General features: G+C 37.7%; 1 protein-coding gene across 8 annotated transcripts in view; it reads left to right on the top strand.

The window, feature by feature from the left end:
• NIN (ninein) overlaps window positions 1-6,609 on the top strand; it is a 93,334-nt gene extending 86,725 nt beyond the window's left edge. For 5 of the 8 annotated variants that reach the window (XM_037054280.1, XM_037054273.1, XM_037054272.1 and 2 more), the window contains 2 exons: window positions 1,782-1,895; window positions 4,091-6,609. In XM_037054280.1, the coding sequence (XP_036910175.1) occupies window positions 1,782-1,895; window positions 4,091-4,300 (324 nt within the window). In that variant the 3' untranslated portion in view covers window positions 4,301-6,609. Of the gene's footprint in view, window positions 1-73; window positions 599-1,781; window positions 1,909-4,090 lie in introns of those variants that run through there. The other 3 variants (XM_037054279.1, XM_037054278.1, XM_037054275.1) reach the window with 2 other exon arrangements.
• The last annotated feature ends 16,284 nt before the right edge of the window (window positions 6,610-22,893 follow it).

Below are 22,893 nucleotides of genomic sequence, written 5' to 3'. Positions count from 1 at the left end.
GAATTTAGATTCCTCCCCCCAAAACATAATCTGGACATCAGGGTGAAGTGTACCACTTGCCTTCTTTCTCTAGGCCTTGCTACCGGAGCAGCGAGCAGTGCATGCAGATTCCTACAGAAGGATTGGGCACCTGTGAAAACTGGGCTGCTATTGATGGCATTTCTTACCATGGCAGACACTCAGATACACACACCCACACACACCACACAAACACAGAGACATAAGCTGAGGAATGTTTTGGAATCAAGTGCTCTTTTAAATTATTATTATTATTATTATTATTATTATGCCTTTGCAGTATTATGTATCATTTATTTATATAGAAATGACAGAATTTGTGAATCAAATTCACAAATTTTAGCTTGTTGGAAATCATTTTATTTATACCATTTAAAGAGTGTGGATTTGAGATTCCTGAAAGGATGTATTCCATATATTTCTCATTCCATATGTTGTAACTATTTTTAATAAAAGGTACTACTTTTCTATATGGAATTTGAAGGAAATCAGGGTTTATTTGTACTGTTTTGTATGAGATGTACAATACTTTTTTGACAGGAAATTTTTGATGAAACAATAAAATAAATTTTAAATATGACTGCCTTTGTTTTCCTCTTTCCCTACTCTTTTGCCACACTCCTTGTTCTTTAAATTAATTAGCTATTATTGTTCTTTTTTAAGGCAAATGGAAATCATGCATTTTCCATTTTCCATTTAAATTTTAAACAACCATTTTATCTTTTAAAAGGTATGATTTTTTAAAAAGCTAGATGCTTTCAAAGTCTGATTTCTTGAAATTTACTTTCTGCATTATACTTTTGCCTACTACAGTTTTCATCTTCAAAGTAATCATATGGTTTAGTTGTTTCTTTTATGTTTGAATAAATGCTATTATTTCGTACTACATTGGCTTTCAACTCATGTTTGGTCATTCTATGTGATTTTTAAAGGCTGGTTATACCATCAGCCACTAACAACTGAGTTGTACTTAACATTTGAAGAATTTTTTTAAATTGGAAATTCCTTATGTGAATATTTTAGTGGACTGTGGGGAGGGGCCGTCACTTGCGCTGTAATGTGAGGAGACAAAAAGAAGCCAGGGCTCTTTTGCTGCCCTATTTCAGTTGTTTGTGGGGAAAAGATTCTTAATTTTAAATCTGTTCGGTTGATAAACAAGTCCTCCAGCCCGACGTTTGCTTCACACGAACGAGTCAAACTGGAAACAGATGAATAAAACAACTGGCAGGAAGAGGCTAATATCGTGAAGAAACACTAACACCCTCACAGTCAGCAGCCATTTTAAAAGAAAAACAGATATGCATACTTCAAGCTTAGTGGAAATGTTAGACAGCCCAGAACAAACTCAGTTTTTGTTTTGTTGTTAAGAGAGACACAGTATTGCAAAAACCCAAATCACAGATGGAAGGTTGATAAGCATCTTTTAGCTTACTTTGGATACCTATTTTACTAAAAGTGCCCACAGGTATTAAATTGTGGGTTTTAAGAATTTTGCTTTATCTCAGGGGAAGATTGTAACACAGGTAAGATTCTTTTTTGTTTTATCTTCGATTCTTTCTCTGATAGGATTACTTTTCTAACATGTACAACCCATGCAGTGTTCAGAACTCCCATTTCATAAGAAATCCACCCTTCCTGTTACAGAGGCAAACATTTGCGGTCTTTCCCTTAGGCACCTTATGGGGACAATAAACTGTTAGTGTTTTCACTTCAGTGTGCCATGATTTTCAAATGATAATACATGTTTTTTTTCTTCCCTTCAGGAAAACCAGGAGCAACTGGTAACTGTCATGGAGGAACGAATGATGGAAGTTGAACAGAAACTGAAACTGGTGAAGAGGCTTCTTCAAGAGAAAGTGAATCAGCTCAAAGAACAAGTGAGACTCCCAGGTCATCTCTACCCGCCCATCCTACCTTCCACTTTGAACTCATTTTACATTCCTTTCTTGCCATTAACTCGTTAACTATTTTCTGATAAGGGCCAATTCTACTATCAATGTATAAAAGAAGTTAGGATTCATGTTCCCCCATACCACTTCAAAAATATGAATTCTGTTTTCTGCATTATTTTTTCTAAAGCTCCTTTAAGGCATATGTTTGTCCACAATTTAAAAAATGTGTATTTGTTAACAGTATCAGAGATTTTTTTTTTTGGCTCAAGACAGGAAACAGTCCTACTTAAATAAACAGAAAATTTACATTGGTAAAAAAATGGAGGATAATATATAGAACTCTGGCTTTCCTGGTTGTGACAGCTATGATAACTTCAAAAAGTACTTTATAGCTATAGCCAGATTCAAAAGGCTGTGCTTTGAACTAGAAGCCAGACTCTGAACTGTGTCCACTAAGTGGCCTGGACCTTTTCACCTTCTGGTGGCAGGTGCGGCCTCCATGTTCAGAAATGGTGTGTACAGCCACTAAACAGACATGCGAAGAAGGGCTGCTTTCTGGGAAAGTTTGAGGAAAACTGGTAGGGGTTGGCAGGAAGAAGTTGCCCAACCTGGTTTTCTAGATAAGCAAAATTTAAGGAGAATAATCCCGAGAGGGTCTTCATTCAGAGGTAGACAGGACCTTTCCTTTGTCCTATATCGTAATATACACAATGGAAACAAAAGGTCCTATTAAAAAAGACCACTTACTTGATTTAACCCTTTAATCATTATTTTATTCAGTACATAGTTACTATGTACTGCTGTACAGAGTGACCTGTGCCAGGTCCTGCTGCAAGCACTAGAGGTACAGCAGTGAACAAAATAAAATTGCTGCCCACGTGTAGTATAGTTCACCTCTAAAGTGTTGAGCATTTGACCAGTAATAATTTCAAGAATAAAGAAAATGGGGTCCTCTATTTTCAGTAGAGAGGAATGTGAGAAGGAATACCTGTTGCAACCCAGAGAATTTAAAGAAAGTTTCCTAAAGGCCTCTTAAACCTAGTATTGTGCATTGAGTAAGGTTTTAACAGGTGAAGAAATGGCGGGGCAGGGGGGCGGTGCGCATTCCAAACTACGGAAACATCATGCAGTTATGATAATATTTGGGGCATGAACATCTGCGAACACTTTGGCATTAATAGTTTGGCGTAACACTGTCCTGGGAGAAGCAGGAGAAGAAACTAGAGAGATAGGGAGGAGCTGGCAGTAGAGGGCCTAACATGCTGAGCTTTGGAGTTTGAATTCCATTCTTTAGGTGATAAAGAACCATCCAAGTATCTTTTAATGGAAGGGAGGGAGGCAGGGAAAGTTGTATTAGAATGGCTCAATAGAGAGTAGGCTAGTATGTTACACTTGCACGTCATCTAAGTTCTGGGCTTCATCATTAACCTATGAAATGCTAATAAATCAGTTAGCCACTCTGTATCCCCCTCAGCCTTTATACTTTTAGCTGTCCTGCTTGAAATTATGTGTAAATGAGTTAAAGGTATAATGAGGAAAGAGGGATTAGAAAATACTGACAAAAGCAATAATAAAATTACCCAAAGGCCGCTGACAAGTTTTCCCACCCTATCCTAAACTATATATTCTAACCATAAATATTAGAATAAACATCTTCTAGAAAAGGCAGGATGTAAAGAGGAAGAGTTAAGGAAAAGTAACTGCCCAGGTCTTATTTCTTTGCTATGAGCCACATTTTAAATAGTCAGTAGGTTGTAGTTATGAATAGGAAGATAAAGCATCTGTTAAGAATGGAGTTAAACACAGTTTACACCCTACAACTCAGAAATTTAAGTTATAAAAGTATTTAATATTTTTCAAGAATGAATAAAGGAATAGTACCTGATTTATTTAGGTGGAAAAACACTTTTCATTTCTGAACCCTCCAATATCAGTTTGTTCTTTTTGTCAGTGAGTTCTATAAACATTATGTAAAGAAGCAGTTTGGAATAAGTGGATGTGCTCCACTTGTCTCTCTGTGGCATACTCTGATGCCAGTCTGATATTAAATCTGTATTGTAAAGTAAGAGAATATAACTGATAGAAGCCATTTGCCTTTGTAAACAACTGTCCATATTGTCAGACTTTAACTTCAAAGAATGACAGAAATGGAGTCAAGATGTTTCTGATTCTGTTTCTAGCTCGGCAAGAATACTAAAGCAGATACAACGGTGAAGGATTTGTATGTTGAAAATGCCCAGTTGTTGAAAGCTCTGGAAATGACTGAACGGCGACAGAAAACAGCGGAGAAGAAAAATTACCTCCTAGAAGAGAAGATTGCCAGCCTCAGCAACATAGTCAGGAGTCTGACACCAGCACCATTGACTTCTACGCCTCCCTTGAGGTCATAGCAAAGCCAAAGGATACACTCGTGTTTGTGCACTTTACTGGAATGGATGGAACATTTCAGTAGGTTCTTTTAACCTTTTTTTAAATTATTAAGTTAAAAAAACCTTTAATGGCTTCAAGTTAAGCCTAACTTAGGACCGCCAGCAACAGAACTGAAGTCTCCATTCACTGTAATGAGTTTTTCTAAACGGACTCTAATGGAGTTGCAGTCACGTGTTTCACTGTTTGAAGTATTCCTAACTTTTGAAATTTTAAGAAGATTCTAAGAACCACCAAGAAGGTAGATATTGAAAACAGTTCAAGAACCTTGAAACACCAGTTTTGAATGAGTTTTTTGAGATAGTTATTAAATTCTAGCTGTTTTCAGTTCGATAGCTAATGAATTTTGTTGTTTTGATCTTTCTTTTAAACCAAATGTATGCCTTCTTAACATTTAAATATGGAAAAGTCATTCTGTTTCTAATAGTTTTATTCTTTGAATTAACTGTTAGGCTTCCTACTTGGCAACAGAAACTGGGCTTAATAACCACTGAGGGCAAAAAAGACAATCCATAGAACTCTACCTTCCGAGACCTATGACAGTATTATCACTCTTGATGTATTACAGACATACAACTGATTTACTCAGCTGCACTGTTAACTCGTTCTGAAGCTTTACTTTCCTTAAATAGCACTCCTTTTTCTTCTTGTAAGTTTTACTTGAGAACTTGTCTTCTAACAATGGATAAAGCCACATTCTTAAAGCATTTGAACTATAAGGAAAGCACTGAACAAACCACTTTGGAGAACAGCTACCCTTAGAAGAGAGAGAAGGACGCCAGGTGGGTTTCTCTCTCTCAAAAGTCTGGGAATTCATGCGATTGCATTTGGGGTTGCCTCAAGAACTCAGGGAACAATACTTTAAACTGTCTTCCTGAAATAACACAGGGCCTTGTAAGAATTTAAAAGGTATAAACCACATGACCTTATTTATTTGTCTTATATTTAGAGCCATAGTGAGATTTTTATTTCTACACTGTTAGTGAATGTAATCTTCTGAAAAAAGGCCTTGATTTTACCATTTAAATCCTCTTCTAAATTGTGGAATAGTTATTATGTGCTTATTTGTTTAAATAGATCAAAATTTCCATACTTCCTATTCCTCTACACCTCAAACCTGATCATAAGAACTTCTTACTGTGACACAGTTTCTATAAAGTAAGTACTGGCATGCCAGCTGGGGAAAAAGAGTGCCAAGGAGCATTTCCCGTTTAGTCTCAATACCAGAACTTTACGGAGCAATGCACATTTTAGATTCAATAACTTTTTTACCCTCCGAGTAGAATCTGCAAAGTAGCCTTCATTAGCCAGCAGTTGGTGGAGGACTTAGTAAGTGTAGGGCACTAACACAGACTATCACAGCCACCTATTTGTTTTTGTGAGAGAGCAATTAGATAAGAAAAATAAACTTTGCTATATCCCAGGAAGGCCAAACCCACTCATTCACAAGCAGTACAACAGCAAAATGAAACACTGCTTTATTGGCAGGAACGAAAGATGAAGCAAACTGTGAAAGATGAAGTAAACTGCCTAAGAAGTCATATGTCAGAAACTCAATCTCGATACAAGTTGCATCAGGAATTTCAGAGTTCCTCCAGGCCTAACTGTGTACGGTGTCCCAATTGCCAAAACTGGAGTCCTCACTACAAGAGCCCTGACAAGGCATGGTTGTGTATGGGACTGGGAGTTCACACTCATGAAGCAAGCCTTTTCACGTCTGGACAGCCTTTATCAGAAAGTCCCGATTTCCTCTTAGAAAGGGAATTTTAACCCTTCCCTACAAGTACACTTCAAAGCATTTGATATCTGCTATCACACCTTCCCTCATCTTTCTTTTCCAAAGATTGCTAGTAAATATAACTACTTTTACCGCTTTGGATTTAACAGAGACTCTTTTTCACTTAAAACTGTGGTTAGGCCTAGGTTAAGGTCATAAATAAACTAAGTGTCTATGGTATAATTATGTGATATATAATTTACTCAACATTATTGCCATCAGAAATGAACACCAAGAATATTCCTCAAATATTTACCTTAGCATGGGCTCATGTTGTAATTTTTACATTATGAAAAGTGTAGGTTAATTTGTGTATTTCTCATAAATCTGTATTTATGTGTGTATAAAATCCTGTACAGTGAATGTGAATATGACTTTCTGGAATGTTACAGACTGCATTTAGAATCCCTTTCTCAACAATCAAAATGCTGCTCAGATGAAAGTTTGTTTGACCAACGTCTAGGTGCTTCATTTCTTGCTTTACTGCATTTATAAGACTGGGGAAAAAATCAATGTGAGAAATGTGGTTACCTTAAACTGATATATTAGTGTGGCAGTTTATTTTTATGAAGTGGTTTACAATAGAATTTAACTGGCAATTGATAATATAGCTTATAGCTTTTTAAAAGACCTTTTTAGCCCTAGCTGGTGGGGCTCAGTGGATTGAGTGCTGGACTGCAAAGCAAAGGGTTGTGAGTTCAATTCCCAGTCAGGGCACAAGGCTGGGTTGTGGGCCAGGTGCCCAGTAGTGGGCTCACAAGAGGCAACCACACATTACTGTTTCTATCCCCCTCATTCTCCCTTCCTTCTCCTCTCTAAAAATAAATAAATAAAATCTTTCTTTAAAAGTTTTTTTAATCAAAAGACCTTTTAAAGAGATTAAACTTAAAATTAAGTGATTAGATACTGCTTTTAGACTTTATAATAGTACTCTTTAAAAAATCACAAGTTATGTATAATTTTATAGACATTTATAGCCACTTGTTTGTTAAAAGCACTGGTTAAACTTCCACTTGACTTCCTAAGAATAGTTATTTAAATTAAGTCATAGAAGATGGGATCTTCATTCCAAGGAAAGAGAATTTGCTTTTGTGATAATAGTATGTTGCACTAAGAAGGGGAAAACGTGGATAGTAAAACTTGGGTTCTATTTCACTTTCCTCTGCTTTTTAGAAACCTGGGCTCTTAAACTCATATTTGTGAAGGGAGAAAAAGTAGAAGGGGAGGGGTAGAACCACCATAGTATTTTATTTATTTTTCTAAAATTTAATAAACTCAGATTTTAAAACTGTTTTAAATGTGAATGCTCCCCAGAAGCTTCAAATGCATTTCTGATATATTTAATCTTAAGCATCCTTTACATAAATGGATCACCAAGTCACAGGCTTTCATGGTATCAGAGGAGCTGTTACAGGCCTAGTATTTCAATAATGTACCAATACCCAAGGCCGATACTATTATTATGAGGAACTTTTTTTAAAGAATGAATGAGACTTCACAGCAGATTTTATGTTAAATGAGTTTCTTATTTTTGTGATTTTTTTTTCCTGAGTGAAGGAAAAGTGAAATGTGTTGCTACTGTCAGCATTTTAAAGGTATCCCCAATCAAGGGAAGACTAAGTGCTTTGTAATAAATAGTATTAAGCAAGGCTGGTTTTGAACAGATTATCTGGAATGACTCATTGGAATGATATAATCATACAAGTAAGCCAAAAACCATGTCAAAACCGAATAACCAAAGCATTCCATATTTAAAACTTATTCATTATAAGTTTTCATTATATCATGTTTGGACCTATTTAAACATCTCAAAACTGTAAAATAGGATTGGTATTATGGCATATGAATAGCTGTTTAATAATAAATCCAAGTTAGCTTTCTGTTTCTCAGTGTTGCTGAAAGATATGTTAAATTTATTCTTATGGGAAGACATCACAGCATGATTTAAGGGAACACTGGTTTTGTGAAGTAAAACCTGAGTTCGTCTAAAGCTGTCTCTAGGAATCTTCTCAGATACAGATTAATGTGTATGTGTTTATATCGGCCTTGTATATTTCATCTCAGCCATTGTATCTTAGAAATTTTAAATATGAGCTTAAAATGTAAATAAATCATTTTGCAAACATGACTATTGTTTTCTATACACCTTAAACTTTTACAAACAGTTTCGGTGTATTTATCATTGGTATTTAGTGTGAAAACATCAAAATATTGTATTTAAAATTCTGCAAATGCAGAATCTGATCCTCTACTCCAGACTTAATGAATCAGATTATGCATTTTTTAAAAATCCCCAAATGATGTGTATGTTATTTAGGTCCCTGGCACTTCATTTTTGTCACAGAATTGATAACATTCACACTGGCGAGTTTAGGGTCTTTGTTCTTGTTGTGGTTCATAATTTACTTATAAAATTCTGATTTAACTACAGGCAAGGCCATGCTTGGGATTTTGGGTGCTTCGGTGGTGGTGCTACTTCACTTTGCCGTCTTCATGGGTGACACAGACTTTTTTAGTTGAGCTGTGCATGAATGATGATGTAAGTGCAATTATAAGCACAGAAAAAGTTAACCTGAAAGCACATTATTTAATAAGCTGAGTACCGAAATATAAACGAGCAATGTTGCCCAAACTAGACCTACCTTATGAGCCTGGTTTTATTTATTTTCAAAGCTTTTAAACCAGACTCATACTGCCTTTATGAGGCAAGAACTATTATCACCATTTTACAGATGAGAAAACCGCAACTTAGGAAAGTTGTGACTTATTCCAGGCCACGGAGCCTGCTAAGTAGAGGGCACAGGACCCAAGGCCCAAGTCAGTGTGCACTAGTATGTTGCAACAATTGAGAGGGAACTAAGAAGGTGGAGGAGTAAGTGGAAGCTATACTAGCCTCCTCCTAGGACAAATCTGGAATTACAACTAAATTATAGAGAAATCATTCTGGATAACCAACCAAACACTAGTTGGAAAGAAGCCGTGTAACCAAACACAGACAGAAGAAACTACTTCACCACAACATGACTGGTAGGAAGCATGGAGGAGGCATGAGAGGGCTGGCTGGGCTCCCACAGGCATCAGCTGAAGTTCTAGAGGAATTTCAGCAGCTGGTGGGTTCCTCCTGAGAACTGTGGGGTCTAAGCTGCAAGCTGGACTCCCCAGCCTTGAGTACCAGAGCTGGAAAAGGAACCCAGATAACATCCAGCTGTGAAAAGCAGCAGAATTTCTGTCTGCCAGGAAGAGACAGCTGGAGACACAGCCAGCCTCTTAAAGGGCTAGTGCACAAAATTCCATTTGCAGCCACTTACCCTTGGCTCCGGCAGAGGGAGGGCAGAGTGGACTAGAGACACATGAGGAGAGTCTGGGGTTAGTGGCTCTGGAGGTAGAACTGAAGGAACAGCCACCAGGATCCCTGTGCTGAGTCATTCACCGTGCTGCAAGAGCCATCTTTCTGAGGTACAGTACTTCTCTCTGAATGGCACAGACTAAGGGGAAGCAATAGCCCTGCCCACAGGAATTACTCTGCCCCACTCTGTGGAGCTTAAGCCAGGCTGCTGAATACAGCCAGAGGCTATATCAGTGATTGATTAAGAACTAAGGCAGATCTCTAGGCAGATCTTTAACAAATAAAGCAGATCTCTAGGAGCTCTTGATAGCTACTCTCCAACAAGTCCAATGCTAGCAAAAGTTGGACTTGGTATACAGCCTTGTTCCTTCTGCACAGACTCGGGCCCAGTACAGGGAGCCACAAGCTGTGGATTGCTAATACCTCCAAACAGGTTGCCTAGGGCCAGTCACAAGTAGCATCTGACAAAGGTCTGCACCAGAGTTTTTGCAGATAACTACCGAATACATAGAAACAAACACAAAGAGGCAGACAAAATGGGAAGACAAACAGGCTCCAAATGAAAACAAGAAAATTCTCCAGACAGAGTACTAGATAAAACGGAGGCAAGAAATTTATTATATAAAGAGTTTAGAGTAATGATTGTAAGCATACTCAACAGCATGAAAAGAGACATAGAAACCATAAAAAATAACCAGCCAGAAATAAAGAGTGCTGTATCTGAAATAAATAATGCACTGGAAGGAATAAACAATAGATTAGATGAAGTAGAGGACTGACTCAGTGATTTGGAAGATGAGGTAGGAAAAAAACACCCAGCACAGCAGCGAAAAGGGAAAAAAAAATTAAATGAGGAAAGATTAAGGAACATTTTGGACAACAAAGTATAACAACATACACATCATGGGAATATCAGAAGAGTGAGGAAGGGATCAAGAATCCATTTGAAGAAATAAAGACTGAAAACTTCCCTAATCTGGTGAAGGGAATGGGGCAACATTCAAGATTGAGGAAGAATTCAAAAGATACCTTGTAACTAATAAAACTGACAGAACAATCCAAAATCTGAGGGACACCAAGAAAGCAATCCTAAGAGGGAAATTCATAGCATTACAGGCCCATCTCTAAAAACAAGAAAAAGCTCAAACCATCTAATTTTACATTTGAAAGTACTAGAAGAACAAACATAGCTCAAAGTGAGTAGAAGGAAAGAAATAATAAAGATCAGAGCAGACATAAATTAAAGAGTCTAAAAAAATTATACAAAAGATTGATAAAACCAAGATCTGGTTCTTCGAAAAGATAAACAAGATTGGCAAGCCTTTAACCAGACTCATTAAGAAAAAGAGAGAGAGTACCCAAATAAATAAAATCAGGAATGAAAGAGAAGTAACAAATGATACCAAAGGAATATAAAAGATTGTAAAAAAAAAAAAAAACTAGTACTTTGGCCCTGGCTGGTGTATCTTAGTGGATTGAGAGCGGGCCTGTGAACTAAAGGGTCGAGGTTCAATTCTCAGTCAGGGCACATCCCTGGGTTGTGGGCCAGGTCCCCAGTGGGGGCTGTGAGAGAGGCAACCAGACACTGAGCTTTCTCTCCCTTTCTTTCTCATTCCCTTCCCCTCTCTCTAAAAAATAAATAAATAAAATCTAAAAAAGAAAGAAAATACTACATTGAATTATATTTTATTGATTATGCTATTAGAGTTGTCCCAATTTCCCCCCTTTCCCCCTCCACCCAGTACACCCCACTCCCTCAGGCAAGTCCACACCATTGTTCATGTCCATGGGTCAAACATTTAAGATCTATGGCTACTCCATTTACTGTACTGTACATCCTTATGGCTATTCTGTAACTGCCAATTTGTACTTCTTAATCTCCTCACCTCTTAACCCATTCCACCACATCCCACTCCTCTTTGGCAATCATGGATACCAAGTGTAAACACTCTTGGTATCCATGATTTTGTCCCTGTTCTTCTTGTCTGCTTAGACTGTTTTTTAGAATTAACAGTTGATAGATGTGTGTTTATTGCATTTTATTATTCATATTTTTATCTTTTTCTTAAATAAATCCATTTAACATTTCATATAATGGTTTGGTAATGATGAGCTCCTTTAGTTTTTTCATGTCTGGGAAGAACTTTATCTGCCCTTCAATTCTAAATGATATCTTTTCTGGGTAGAACAATCTTGGTTGAAGTTCTCTGCTTTTAATAACTTTGAATGTTTCTTGCCAGTCCCTCTAGCCTGCAAAGTTTCTTTTCAGAAATCAACTGACAGTCTTATGGGAACTCCCCTGAAGGTAACTAACTGCTTTTCTCTTGCTGCTTTTAGGAGTCTCTCTTTATTTTTAAGTTTTGGCATTTTAATTATGATGTGTCTTGGAGTGGGCCTCTTTGCATCCATCTTGTTTGGGACTCTGTACTTCCTGGACTTGCATGTGTATTTCCTTCAATAAATTAGGGATGTTTTCTTTCATTATTTTTTCAAATAGATTTCCAATTTCTTGCTTTTTCACTTCTCCTTTTGGCTTTCCTGTGATATGTGTGTTGGAATGCTTGAAGTTGTCCCAGAGGTTCCTTACACTATCCTCATTATTTTGGATTCATTTTTCTTGTTGTTTTGATTGGTGGTTTTTGTTTCCTTAGATTCCAAATTGATTTGATTCTTAGCTTCATCCACTTTACTGTTGTTTCCCTGTATATTGTTGATTTCAAGTTGTGTATCCTTTGCTTCTTACTGGATCTTTTTTAAGCTGCTGAGGACCTCACTGAATTCCTTGAGCACCCTTATAACTAGTGTTTTGAACTTTGCATCTGATCGCTTGATATCTCCCTTCTGTTTTGTTCTTTTTCTGAAGTTTTGATCTGTTCATTCATTTTGGTATCCTCTCTGTGTTTGTTTCTATGCATTAGGTAGAGCTGCCATCACTCCTTGTTTGGGTAGTGTGATCTAATGTAGTAGGCATACTGTGGGGTCCAGTGGCACACTCTCCCCTATCACTGAAGCTGGGTACTTAAGGTGCACCCTCTAAGTAGGCTGAATATACTCTCCTCTTATAGTTGAGACTTGATTGCTGTTGGTAGGTAGGTCAATGGGAGGCTGCAAGGATTGGCTATGACCACTGACCACCAATCTCCACCCTTTGTGGAGGACCAGCTGTGTAGGGGCAGGGTGGTAATGCTCTGATGTTGTCTGTAGTTATCCAGTGGGTGTGAAGGCTCTGGAATTTCCAGGGTGGTGCAGGCCAAAATCAGTCCTTACCTGTATTCTGCAGAACTACCCTGCAAGAGTAGCTATGCAGCCTGAGTTGTCTGTTGCTTAGCTGGGCTTGGAGATTCCAGATGAACCTAACTGTGAATCTAGGCTGGCTGATACTAGTGCCTGACCTGCGGCCACTTAGCAACAGGTAGGGGCTCACTGAGGCCATTTGTTGCTTGTTTGAGATGATATAGGAATTTGTAAAGCATGAGCCAAGACCAGCCATTCATATGAAAAAACTCTCTATTAACACTTTGTGTTAATAGAGACCCATAAGTTGAGTGGGATGGGCCCTCAGGTTATCTCCAGGATGGGGCAAACAGTGTTAGGTTGATGGAGTCTCAGGTATGGCACCTGCCTGCCACCTCTGTTGTTCTGTTGGTGGGGGCGGGGGTGGTCTGGAGAAGGAACAATGGCCTCTGCCTGCCTTTCTGTCTCAGAAGAAAGCTGTCCCCCAGCTCTTTTATTGATGCCAGATACATCACTTCTTTCCTGAAATGCCACTGGTGTCTTTCAATATGCTACCCTGGTACTGGGACTCAGAGAGTGAGTCAGAGTAAGTCTGTGGGTTCTTTAAGAGGACAAGCTTGAGACTACTCTTCCACTAACTTAGTCTCTGCTGGTTTTTGCATCCAGAAGTAGTGGGGACTTATCTTTCTGGCACTGAAACCCTGGACTAGATGACCCAGAGTGGGGCTAAGGCTGCTTGATCCTGAGCTATCCCTCCCAAGTTGTTATCCACCACACATGGATGTGGGACAAGCCTGTTCCTCCTCTCCACCCCTCCTACCAGTCTGGATAGATGTGGTTTCTTTAATTCCATGGTTGCCAGACTTCCATTTAACTTGACGTATGACAGTTCTGAGTGATGGCTGTTCTACAATTTAGTTGTATTTTGATGTAGTTGTGTGAGGATGCCAGCTATATTTACCTATGCTGTCACCTTGACAGTGTCTAATATAGGAAAATATTATGAACAACTATATTCCAACAAACTAGACAAGCTGGACAAAATGGATACATTCCTGGAAACATACAGTCTTCCAAAAATAAATCAAAGAGAATCAGAGAATCTGAATAGACAAATTATACTTAGTAAAATTGCAATTGAAACACTAATCAAAACTGCCAACAAACAAAAGACCTGGACAGGATGGCTTCACAGGTGAATTGTACCAAACAATCATAGAATAACTAGCATGTCTCCTCAAACTATTTCAAAAAAACCCCAGAGGAGGGAGGCTTTCAAGCCCATTTTACAAAGTCAGCATTATCCTAATTCCCAAACCAAATAAAGACACTACCAAAAAAGAAAATTATAGGCCGCCCTGGCTGGTGTAGCTCAGTGGATTGAGCGCGGGCCTACGAACCGGATGATCGTGGTTCGATTCCCAGTCAGGGCACATGCCTGGGTTGCAGGCCAGTTCCCAGCGGGGGACTCATGAGAGGCAACCATACATTGATATTTCTCTCCCTCTCTCCTTCCCTTCCCCTCTAAAGATAAATAAAATCTTAAAAAAATAATAATAACAGAAAATTATAGGCCAGTATTCCTGGTGAACATAGATGCTAAAATCATCAACAAAATATTAATAAACTAAATACAGCAATGTATCAAAAAGATCATACACATGATCAAGTGGGATTTATCCCAGACCCCAAAGTTGCTACAACATTCATAAATCAATGAATGTGATTGACCACATAAACAAAATGAAGGTAAAAAACTACATGATCATATAGATGGCAAAAGGCATTTGATAAAATCCGCCACCATTTATGATAAAAACTCTCAGCAAAGTGGGAATAGAGGGAACATACCTGAACATAATAAAGGCCATATATGACAGACTCACTACCAGCATCATACTCAATAGGCATAAACTACAGCATTCTCCTAAGACTGGGAACAAGACAGTGATGTCCACTTTCACCTCTCTTATTCAACATAGTACTGGAAGTCCTAACCACAGCAATCAGACAAGAAGAAGAAATAAAAGGCATCCAAATTGGAAAGGAAGAAGTAAAACTGTGTTTATTTGCAGATCACTAGATACTGTACATAGAAAACCCAAAAGATTGCACCAAATAAACTACTACCACTAATAAATGAATTCAGCAAAGTAGCAGGACATAAAATTAATACCCGGAAATCAGTTGCATTTTTATATGCCAATAATGAACTAACAGAGAAATTAAGAAAACAATTGCTTCAAAAAAAAAAAACCCTAGGAATAAACCTAACCAAGGATGTAAAAGACCTGTACTCAGGAAATAATAAGACACTGAAGAAAGAAATTAAAGAAGATACAAATAAGTGGAAGTGCATACCGTGTTCATGGATAGGAAGAATTAACATCATTAAAATGTCCAGCTAGCCCTGGCTGATGTGGCTCAGTGGATTGAGTGCTGGCCTGTGTTACAGAATAAGTTACGGTACACACAGCAGGATGAATGAATCTGAAAACAATTATTTCTAGTAAAAGAAATAAGAACAAAGGAGTATATACTGTATAATTTCATTTATATAAATTTCAAGCACCTGAAAACTAATCTATGTGACATAAAACAGATTAAGATGGGAGGTTGTGGGAAAAGGGAGATATAAAAGAGGACAAGGGAACTTTGAGGGTAATGACTACGTTAATTATCTTGATCATGGTGATGGTTTTTCAGGTTTTATAGATTTCAAAGACTTATCAAGTTACATGTTTTAAATACGTGCACTTTATTGTATGTCAATTATACTTCAATAAAGCCATTAAGAAAAAAAAGGATAACCTGATAGAAACTTGAAATAAAATGAAGATGGAAAAAGAATGAGGAAGATTGTTAATCACGATTTGTGTTCAGGGGTCTGCATATTAATCTATATAGTATGACATTTCTATTTCTTTCCTATAATTTTCCTTGTTGCTACTCTCCTTTTGGTCACAAAATAACATATACACTTAGTGAGTTGCCCTTTCAGTATGAGATAGAAGGAATTTCTGATATCTTCACACCTACTACTTGATGCTTTTTTAACTCCAAAATGCATTGATATGATACTCCACCATATTCAGAGGGCTCAAAGTGAACTTATGCAATTCTTTTCTTAGAATATCAGATAAAACTTTTCTTCAGTGACTTCTTACTTGATTGAAATCCATCAACATTGTTAATGTATACTTTTCTGGATCTATCGGGTTCAGGATACTTGGTGTGAGAGAGGTAGAGGACGTATTCTAGACCCTGGAAAAGTTTACAGACTACTTACGTGAAAAAGAACGTAAATGTAAAGCAGAGATTAAAACAGATTAAAACATGGCTGATGGGAAATTTAATAATCAAAACCTTGAAACTATTTGCAAACTCACTGCATTAGTTTCCTGCTTAACAAATTACTACAAATTTAGTGGCATAAAACAACACAAATTTTGACTTACCTTTCTGGAGCTTAAAAGTTCAAAATCAGTCTCACTGGGCTAAATTCCAAGTGCTGCCAGGACTGGTTATTTCTGGGGACTGTGAGAGGAGAATTTCTGGACTTTTTTAGCTTCTGGAGTCTACCCGTGTTCCTTAACTCGTGGCTTCTTCTTCACATTGCTCCAACTTCTCTTATCGCCATTGCCTATTTCTATCCGTAGAAGAACCCCTGTGATTACATTGGGCCCACCTGGAAAACACAAGATAATGTCCTCATCTTGATCCTTAAGTTAATCACATCTGCAGAGTCCCTTTTACCATATTAACATATTCATAGGTTTTTGGAACTAGGTCATGGACATCTTTGGGGTGCCATTATCCAGCCTACCTCATTCTTTGACTCAGAGTTTCTTTTAAGCCTTCAATCCAAAGTTAGCGTGCTCAGAAGTTCAACTATAAAGATATTCAGCCCTGGCTGGTGTAGCTCAGTGGATTGAGCGTGGGCCTGCGAACCAAACAACCACAGTTCGATTCCCAGTCAGGGCACATGCCTGGGTTGCAGGCCAGTTCCCAGCAGGGGACGCACAAGAGGCAACCATACATTGACATTTCTCTCCCTCTCTTCCCTTCCCCTCTAAAGATAAATAAATACAAATATTTTAAAAATTAAAAAAATATTCACCTGAGAAACCAATCACTGATGATCCTGGAAGGATTTTCTCCACATCCATAACAAAAGCTACAGTGATTCTCCTTTATCTGGACCATTCTAGCCATGAATCATTATATTACACTCAGTAGTGTCAGTTCAAATATTAGTTATTAATATTACCATTAGAATTCAACAAAGTTTGGAATTTAAGTGGGAGCAGAGAAAGTAGGTTGAAATTCGTTTTTTCCCCCCTACATTTTCTCATGGTAATTCCAAATCAGAAACATCATGAAAGTTGTCACTGGGAGGATCAATGGTACTATAATTGAGAAAATCGTCTTTATTGAGAGAGAAGATCGATTCAGTTATATTAACTAACCGTGTATGAGATAACCAGGCCCTCAAATGCAAGTCTGTGCATGCTTTACATTTGGAGGAGACGACTATGGAAATTCTGAACCACAGTTTGTTTAGAGGCCTAATAGCACTGTGAGTTTAACAGTGAAGCACATCAGTAAAGTATAATATTTGAATGCTACTACTGAGTGATTTGAAATAGAAGCTCTAGGAATTCATAGGTCTGTTTGGAAAACATAAGGAAAAAATCTGTTATTTATATGTATTTTATTTATACTAGCCTTTCGTCTTCCCTTTCTACTGATTTCTGGGACTTTCCCTTCATCCTTTTTCAATGGCTCGTGGTTTGTTTTTACCATTTGCTGTATCTTCTGACATGCTGCCTTCACATTACTTAATTGTCTCAATTGCGTCACTTCCACCTCTGCTCCAACTACTGGCTAATGTGGTCACACCTGGTAATTTATCATTTAAAACTCCTGAAATTCCTCTCTGACCACAACCTCCTGTTCATGCCCTCCCATTTCCTCACTCCACTAAATCTGTTCTTTGTCTACATTGTTAATTCTGGTTCTTCAATCCTGATCAGATAAACAGCATTGCCAGCCAAACACACAGGATCTTGACATTTAATGTCCTGTTCAGACCTGCTTTGACTAAAAGCATAATTTGGTTTAAGTTTTTATAGATAATAAACTCTTTAAAGTAAAAAAAAAAATTAGAGAAGTATTTGACATGGGAAAACATAAGGCAAAGTCTGATTTCTTTAAAATCTTAATTCCCACAATTGTTTTGTTTTCTCTATATTAAAATGTATTTAATGCTTACTACCAGTCCATTTTCAACTGCTCCTCCAATCCCCACGAGTTTGCTGGATCTCATTCTCAAGTAGATCTTTTCAGAAGGGCCCATAATACTGTATTCTCCCAAGTTTTTCATATTTTACTGCCTTTCATTTTTCCTTGAATTTTCCACCTTTATTACCTTCTCGATTTGTTCCAAACTGTAGAGGAAAATTCCGTCTTAAATTCCATCATAAATTCCATCTTTTCCTAGGTGCTTCCTTCCAGAGCCCACTTAATCCTATTCCAGTCTAAGTCTAGATTGAGTTCCAGATGTACAGCTGTGGTACTGAAACTTAAATTCGTTACTTGCTTGCGCTAGACTCACTACCTCTTTAATCCCTATTTTCCTGCTTTTGTTTTGTTTGTTCTTTGTGTGTAGGAGAGTTTATTCTCTTATTTTGTTAGAGATTTTGTGATAATTTACTAGGATAAGATATATGAAAAGCATACTTTCTGAGTTCCTTCATGTTCAAAAATGCCTGTAGTCTCCCCTTCCTTTTGATTGCTGTTTTAGATGGATGTGGTATTGTAAAATAAAACTGGCTTGCCTTCTTTTATCTGAGACATTGTCCCACTGTCTTAGAGCAGTCCTTGTTGGTGGTGAAAAACCTGATGCTGGTCTGATCCTCATTCCTTTATCACTGGCCTTTGCTTTCACTTAAAGAGAAGCTTTCCAGACCTTCCCTTAATCCTTGATGTTCTGAAATTTCACAATGTCATATTGAGGCATGAATCTTCTTTGCATTATTTTTGAGGGGCACTTGAGATACTCTTTCAGTGGAGAAATTCTTTTCCTTCCTTTTTTAAAAAATCATGCATTTTTTGAGGGGAGTGATGTTCTCTCCATTTCCTCTATTAGCTCTTCCTAGAATTCACATTTTCAGGATATTGGGACTCTCATATAGAGATGCTTTCTTACTTTACCTTTTATTCCCCATTTCTGTCTTTCCGTTATGTTTTCTGAGAGATTTGCTCAACTTTACCTCCCTTTCTTCTGAATATTTTACTTGGCAACCCCTGTCTTTAAATACCAGGAGCTCTTTATTGCTCTCTCTAATTGTTTCTTTTTCATAGCATCCTTTTTTGATTTATGGAGGCAATATCTCCTCTCAGATATCTGTTGATGGTATTAAGTGTTGGTGCTTAAAGTGTTCATCTATCTCCTGAATTATTTACTTTCTTTAGGGTTTTATTTTTCTGTTTATATACTGTCTCTCATGTTGCAATTTTTCCTAAAATTTCTAGTGATGCTTGGTTGCACATTTATATTTAAGAATAATATATTAAAAGAAAAAAGCACTGAGGAGTCTGTGTGAAGAATTAGGGCCCATTGCCTGGCAGGCTTCCCTGTGAGATGAGTTGGCTTTTTTGTTGTAGGACCTACAAATGTTAGAATGCAAAGACCTTTGTGGCAGGGCCATTTTATTTCTCCAGAAAAGAACCCAAATATCCTCTTTCTGTGGGATAGGGCCTAGCTGCCTGAAATTCTAGGGGCAGGAAGAAAAAAGGATGAAATTTTGACTTTTAATTAATGTCTATTTTCATCTCCACACTTCTTTCCTACCTTCCATAATTAAACCAGGTATTTGTGAGGCCCGACTGTTTCCCAGGTCTATTGGCTGTATGTGTGTCCACAGGAACCTCAGTATTTTAGGCAGCAGCTACTTCTGTCCTATTTCTTCTGCTCTCTTCACCTCCTTTCAGTCTCACCTTGATCCCATCACTCTCTAGTTGCAATTTATTACTATTATGCCCAACGAGGGCTCATATTTTGTTTCCATAATATTTATGAGCTTATTTCCCTTTTATTCTTTCTTTGTCAATTAAGTGGTGTTCCAAGAGGGAGAGGAGATATATTTACATGGCCATCCTCCATATAGAGCAGGACATTTCCTTTTCCCCCTTAATCCTTTGTGTATTGGTCTAATCGTAAGAATTTTATTTAAACTGCTCTCTTGAGAAAATAATTCAAACAATGTATTTTTCATTCCCTCCTTCCCCATAAATCCTGTTTACCTTGCACCCTGAGGCTAAAAGCTTATTGTTACCAACGAAAAGGGTCAGTAGGGCCATCAAGAAACCAACCCAGAAGATAGGGAAGAGATGATGCAGAGTAAGGTCCCAGATGTCATGACCTGGAAATGGAGCATTTGGTAGACTGAACAGAGAGAGTAGGTCCCCGTTTCCATTTAGGACTCTTGAAAAATCATCTTTGCAGGGAACCTCTGCATCAGCTTGGAATGGCCACAGCAAAAGAGCAGCGTGACCGACTTAGACATGGAGTAGACGTGGTGTTTCTGAGGATCCCTTGGCTCCCATGTGGTGCAGAAAGGGATGCAGATGTTTCCATATTAGATATATATTGGTAGATACCTTATAATAAGAGTCCTCAGTAAATTTTTACTGAATTCTAAAAGCAAAATCTTAGTATCAGCCAAGTAAAAATTGATAATTGCAAAGGGTAGTTAAACGTAAAGTTGAAAGTGGCTGAAGGTAAGACCCAGTTTTAGAAGTAACATAAAGTTCTAGGTCTAGAGAGGCAGATACAGAAAGCCTTGTAAAGACAGCCAACAGAAGTCAAAGGGTAGCATTGCCGAGAATAAAAGACTCATTTTGGCTAGCTGTCAAGGTTTCAGAGGACTTCCAAATCCAGGTAATAACAACATATAGGAACAAGTGCTAAGCTTAAGGACACTAAATTTCCCAGCTTGACTCTTTTTTATTAGATTTGTGATACTAATTCTCTACATTACTTGGTGGTGGTGGTGGTGCAGTGGGGACAACTTAGTTGTTCCATTTGGTTCTTTCTGGGACAACCCTTTATTAGATAATTCACATTTTTAAATTTGATATGATTCTAGCAAGAGAAAGTAAAAATAGCACAAGACCCTAGCCTCTCTTTGAAAGCAGTGGTCAGGCATAAAATTTTATTTTATGGTAATGATGATTTTATATAATACTAATATGCTAATACTTCCTTTAGGAGTTTTTAAATAAGAATGTAGCAATAAAGATCAATATTTTTAAAGAAGGGAAATCATCTACATACCTATTGTCCTACTTGGTGTATTTCCTTCTGCCCATGTGGCATGAAACTGTAGGGCTAAAAGAAGCCGTGGAATTTAATTACTCCGATTTCTTCATATTCAGATGAGAAAACTAACATCTAGAGAGCTGTGAGGTTAGATCAGAATAATGTCTTATTACTTTCTTTAAAACATTTTTAATGTTACATTTTTTAAAATGATTGTTGATAAGACATGAGTAACTCCCTAATCAACGATTTTCTCCACTGAAAACACAATTGCAAGGGGCAAAATATCTTTACTATGTAAAATTGTATTAGCCTTATTGAGAGCAATGTCTGAAGAATTATAGCTGTGAAATCTGGATTCCTAAAAAACTCCCAGAAGTCCAGGAATTTCTAGAAAACAGATGTAAATGCAAAGCGTCTATAGTTAAGGATGTGCATTTGAAGTTCACACGTTACTGTGTATTGCTACTGCTGATGCTGCCTGCACATTGTTGATTCTGGAATGTACCCTTCTTGATAAAAAGGCAAATTACAGCTCTTACAGCACCTCATTGAGGCTTTCTCTCTGCTGCAATTCAAATATGTGAAATGGCATTGAAAAGGGGAGTACTTTGTAAGGAACGTGGATGGTTTTCAAAATGACTGTTAGAAACACTCTGGACTCATGTCAGAAGGATCCTTAATGTGCCACAGCAAAAAAAGGCTCAAAAGGAGAATAGAATACTCCAGTTCTGAGACTAGTCTCCCACTAACAAGGAATATAATCTGAGGCAAACATTTAATTTTTCTAGTTTTGTTTTCACATCAATAAAATGAGGTTATTGTAGCTGATCTCAGAATTCTTTTCCCATTGTAAAATTCTATGATTCTGTGAAATGTATATTTCAGCCTGTGGGAAAATCCCAGGTATGAAGAGCTGGTATTGTTGACAATGTCCTAAAATCCTTTTGTTCTCTTCTCCTTCTGAGGTTAGCCCTGGGCAGAAACCTGGCACTTCATTGGCACCCCCTTCCCTCCATCTCCCACCTTCATACCCTATCTATAACAACATCTCATTGTCTCATTTATATTTCACTACTTTTTCTTTTCCATCCACACTACCAATAGTTTAGTACTGGTCCCCATACAGGACCCACAGGAACGAGTAACTACTTTTCTAATGTTCCTTTCAGAGTACATTGAGCAGATTCCTCAATGGAATCTGCTATTCCATTGAGTGCCATTCTGTTCTACTGTTAAGACTGATATCCCCACGGATGTAATCCTTGCATTTTTTCTCTCTCTATATATATTCAATCTGTCAGCAAATCCTGTTGGCTGTCTCTAAAAGATGTCCAAAATCTGGCTACTTATCATCATCTCCACTGCTTTTATCCTGGTCCAGGCCAGCCATAGGTTCTGACTGATCTTCCTCAGTTTTACCCTTGTTCCATTCAGCCTGTTATCAACACAGCATTCAAAGCAATCCTATCAAAACGTTAAGTCACATCATACTTAAAGTGAAATTCCTCACAGTGGTCTACAAGGCCCTAGGTGCCCTAGTCATTGTCACCTAACTTTATTTCCCACTACTGTCCTCTGCTCCAGCTACACAGACCTTCTTTACTTCCAAGCTCCCAGGAACATGGCAACTTGTGGTGACTCTGCACTGGCTTTCTGCCTGGAATACCAGATAGCTGCATTACCAATCTGCTCACTTTGTCACGTAACTGCACTGTCTCCTTCTCTGGTCACTCTATCACACTGTCTAAAATCCGAAGTCCTCTTTCTCTTGATTTGTTTTCACCTCAAGCACTTATTACTATGCAACACAGTATGTTTTTTTTTTAAATTTTCTTTCTTTATTGTCTCTCTTCCTCACAAGAGTAAGGAA

This window comes from Sturnira hondurensis, unplaced genomic scaffold (assembly GCF_014824575.4).
Source record: "Sturnira hondurensis isolate 20B ecotype Veracruz unplaced genomic scaffold, ASM1482457v3 Scaffold0008196, whole genome shotgun sequence".
Taxonomy (NCBI): domain Eukaryota; kingdom Metazoa; phylum Chordata; class Mammalia; order Chiroptera; family Phyllostomidae; genus Sturnira; species Sturnira hondurensis.
Note: the sequence above shows the minus strand (reverse complement) of the source record. Positions and strands in the feature narration are given on the sequence as shown.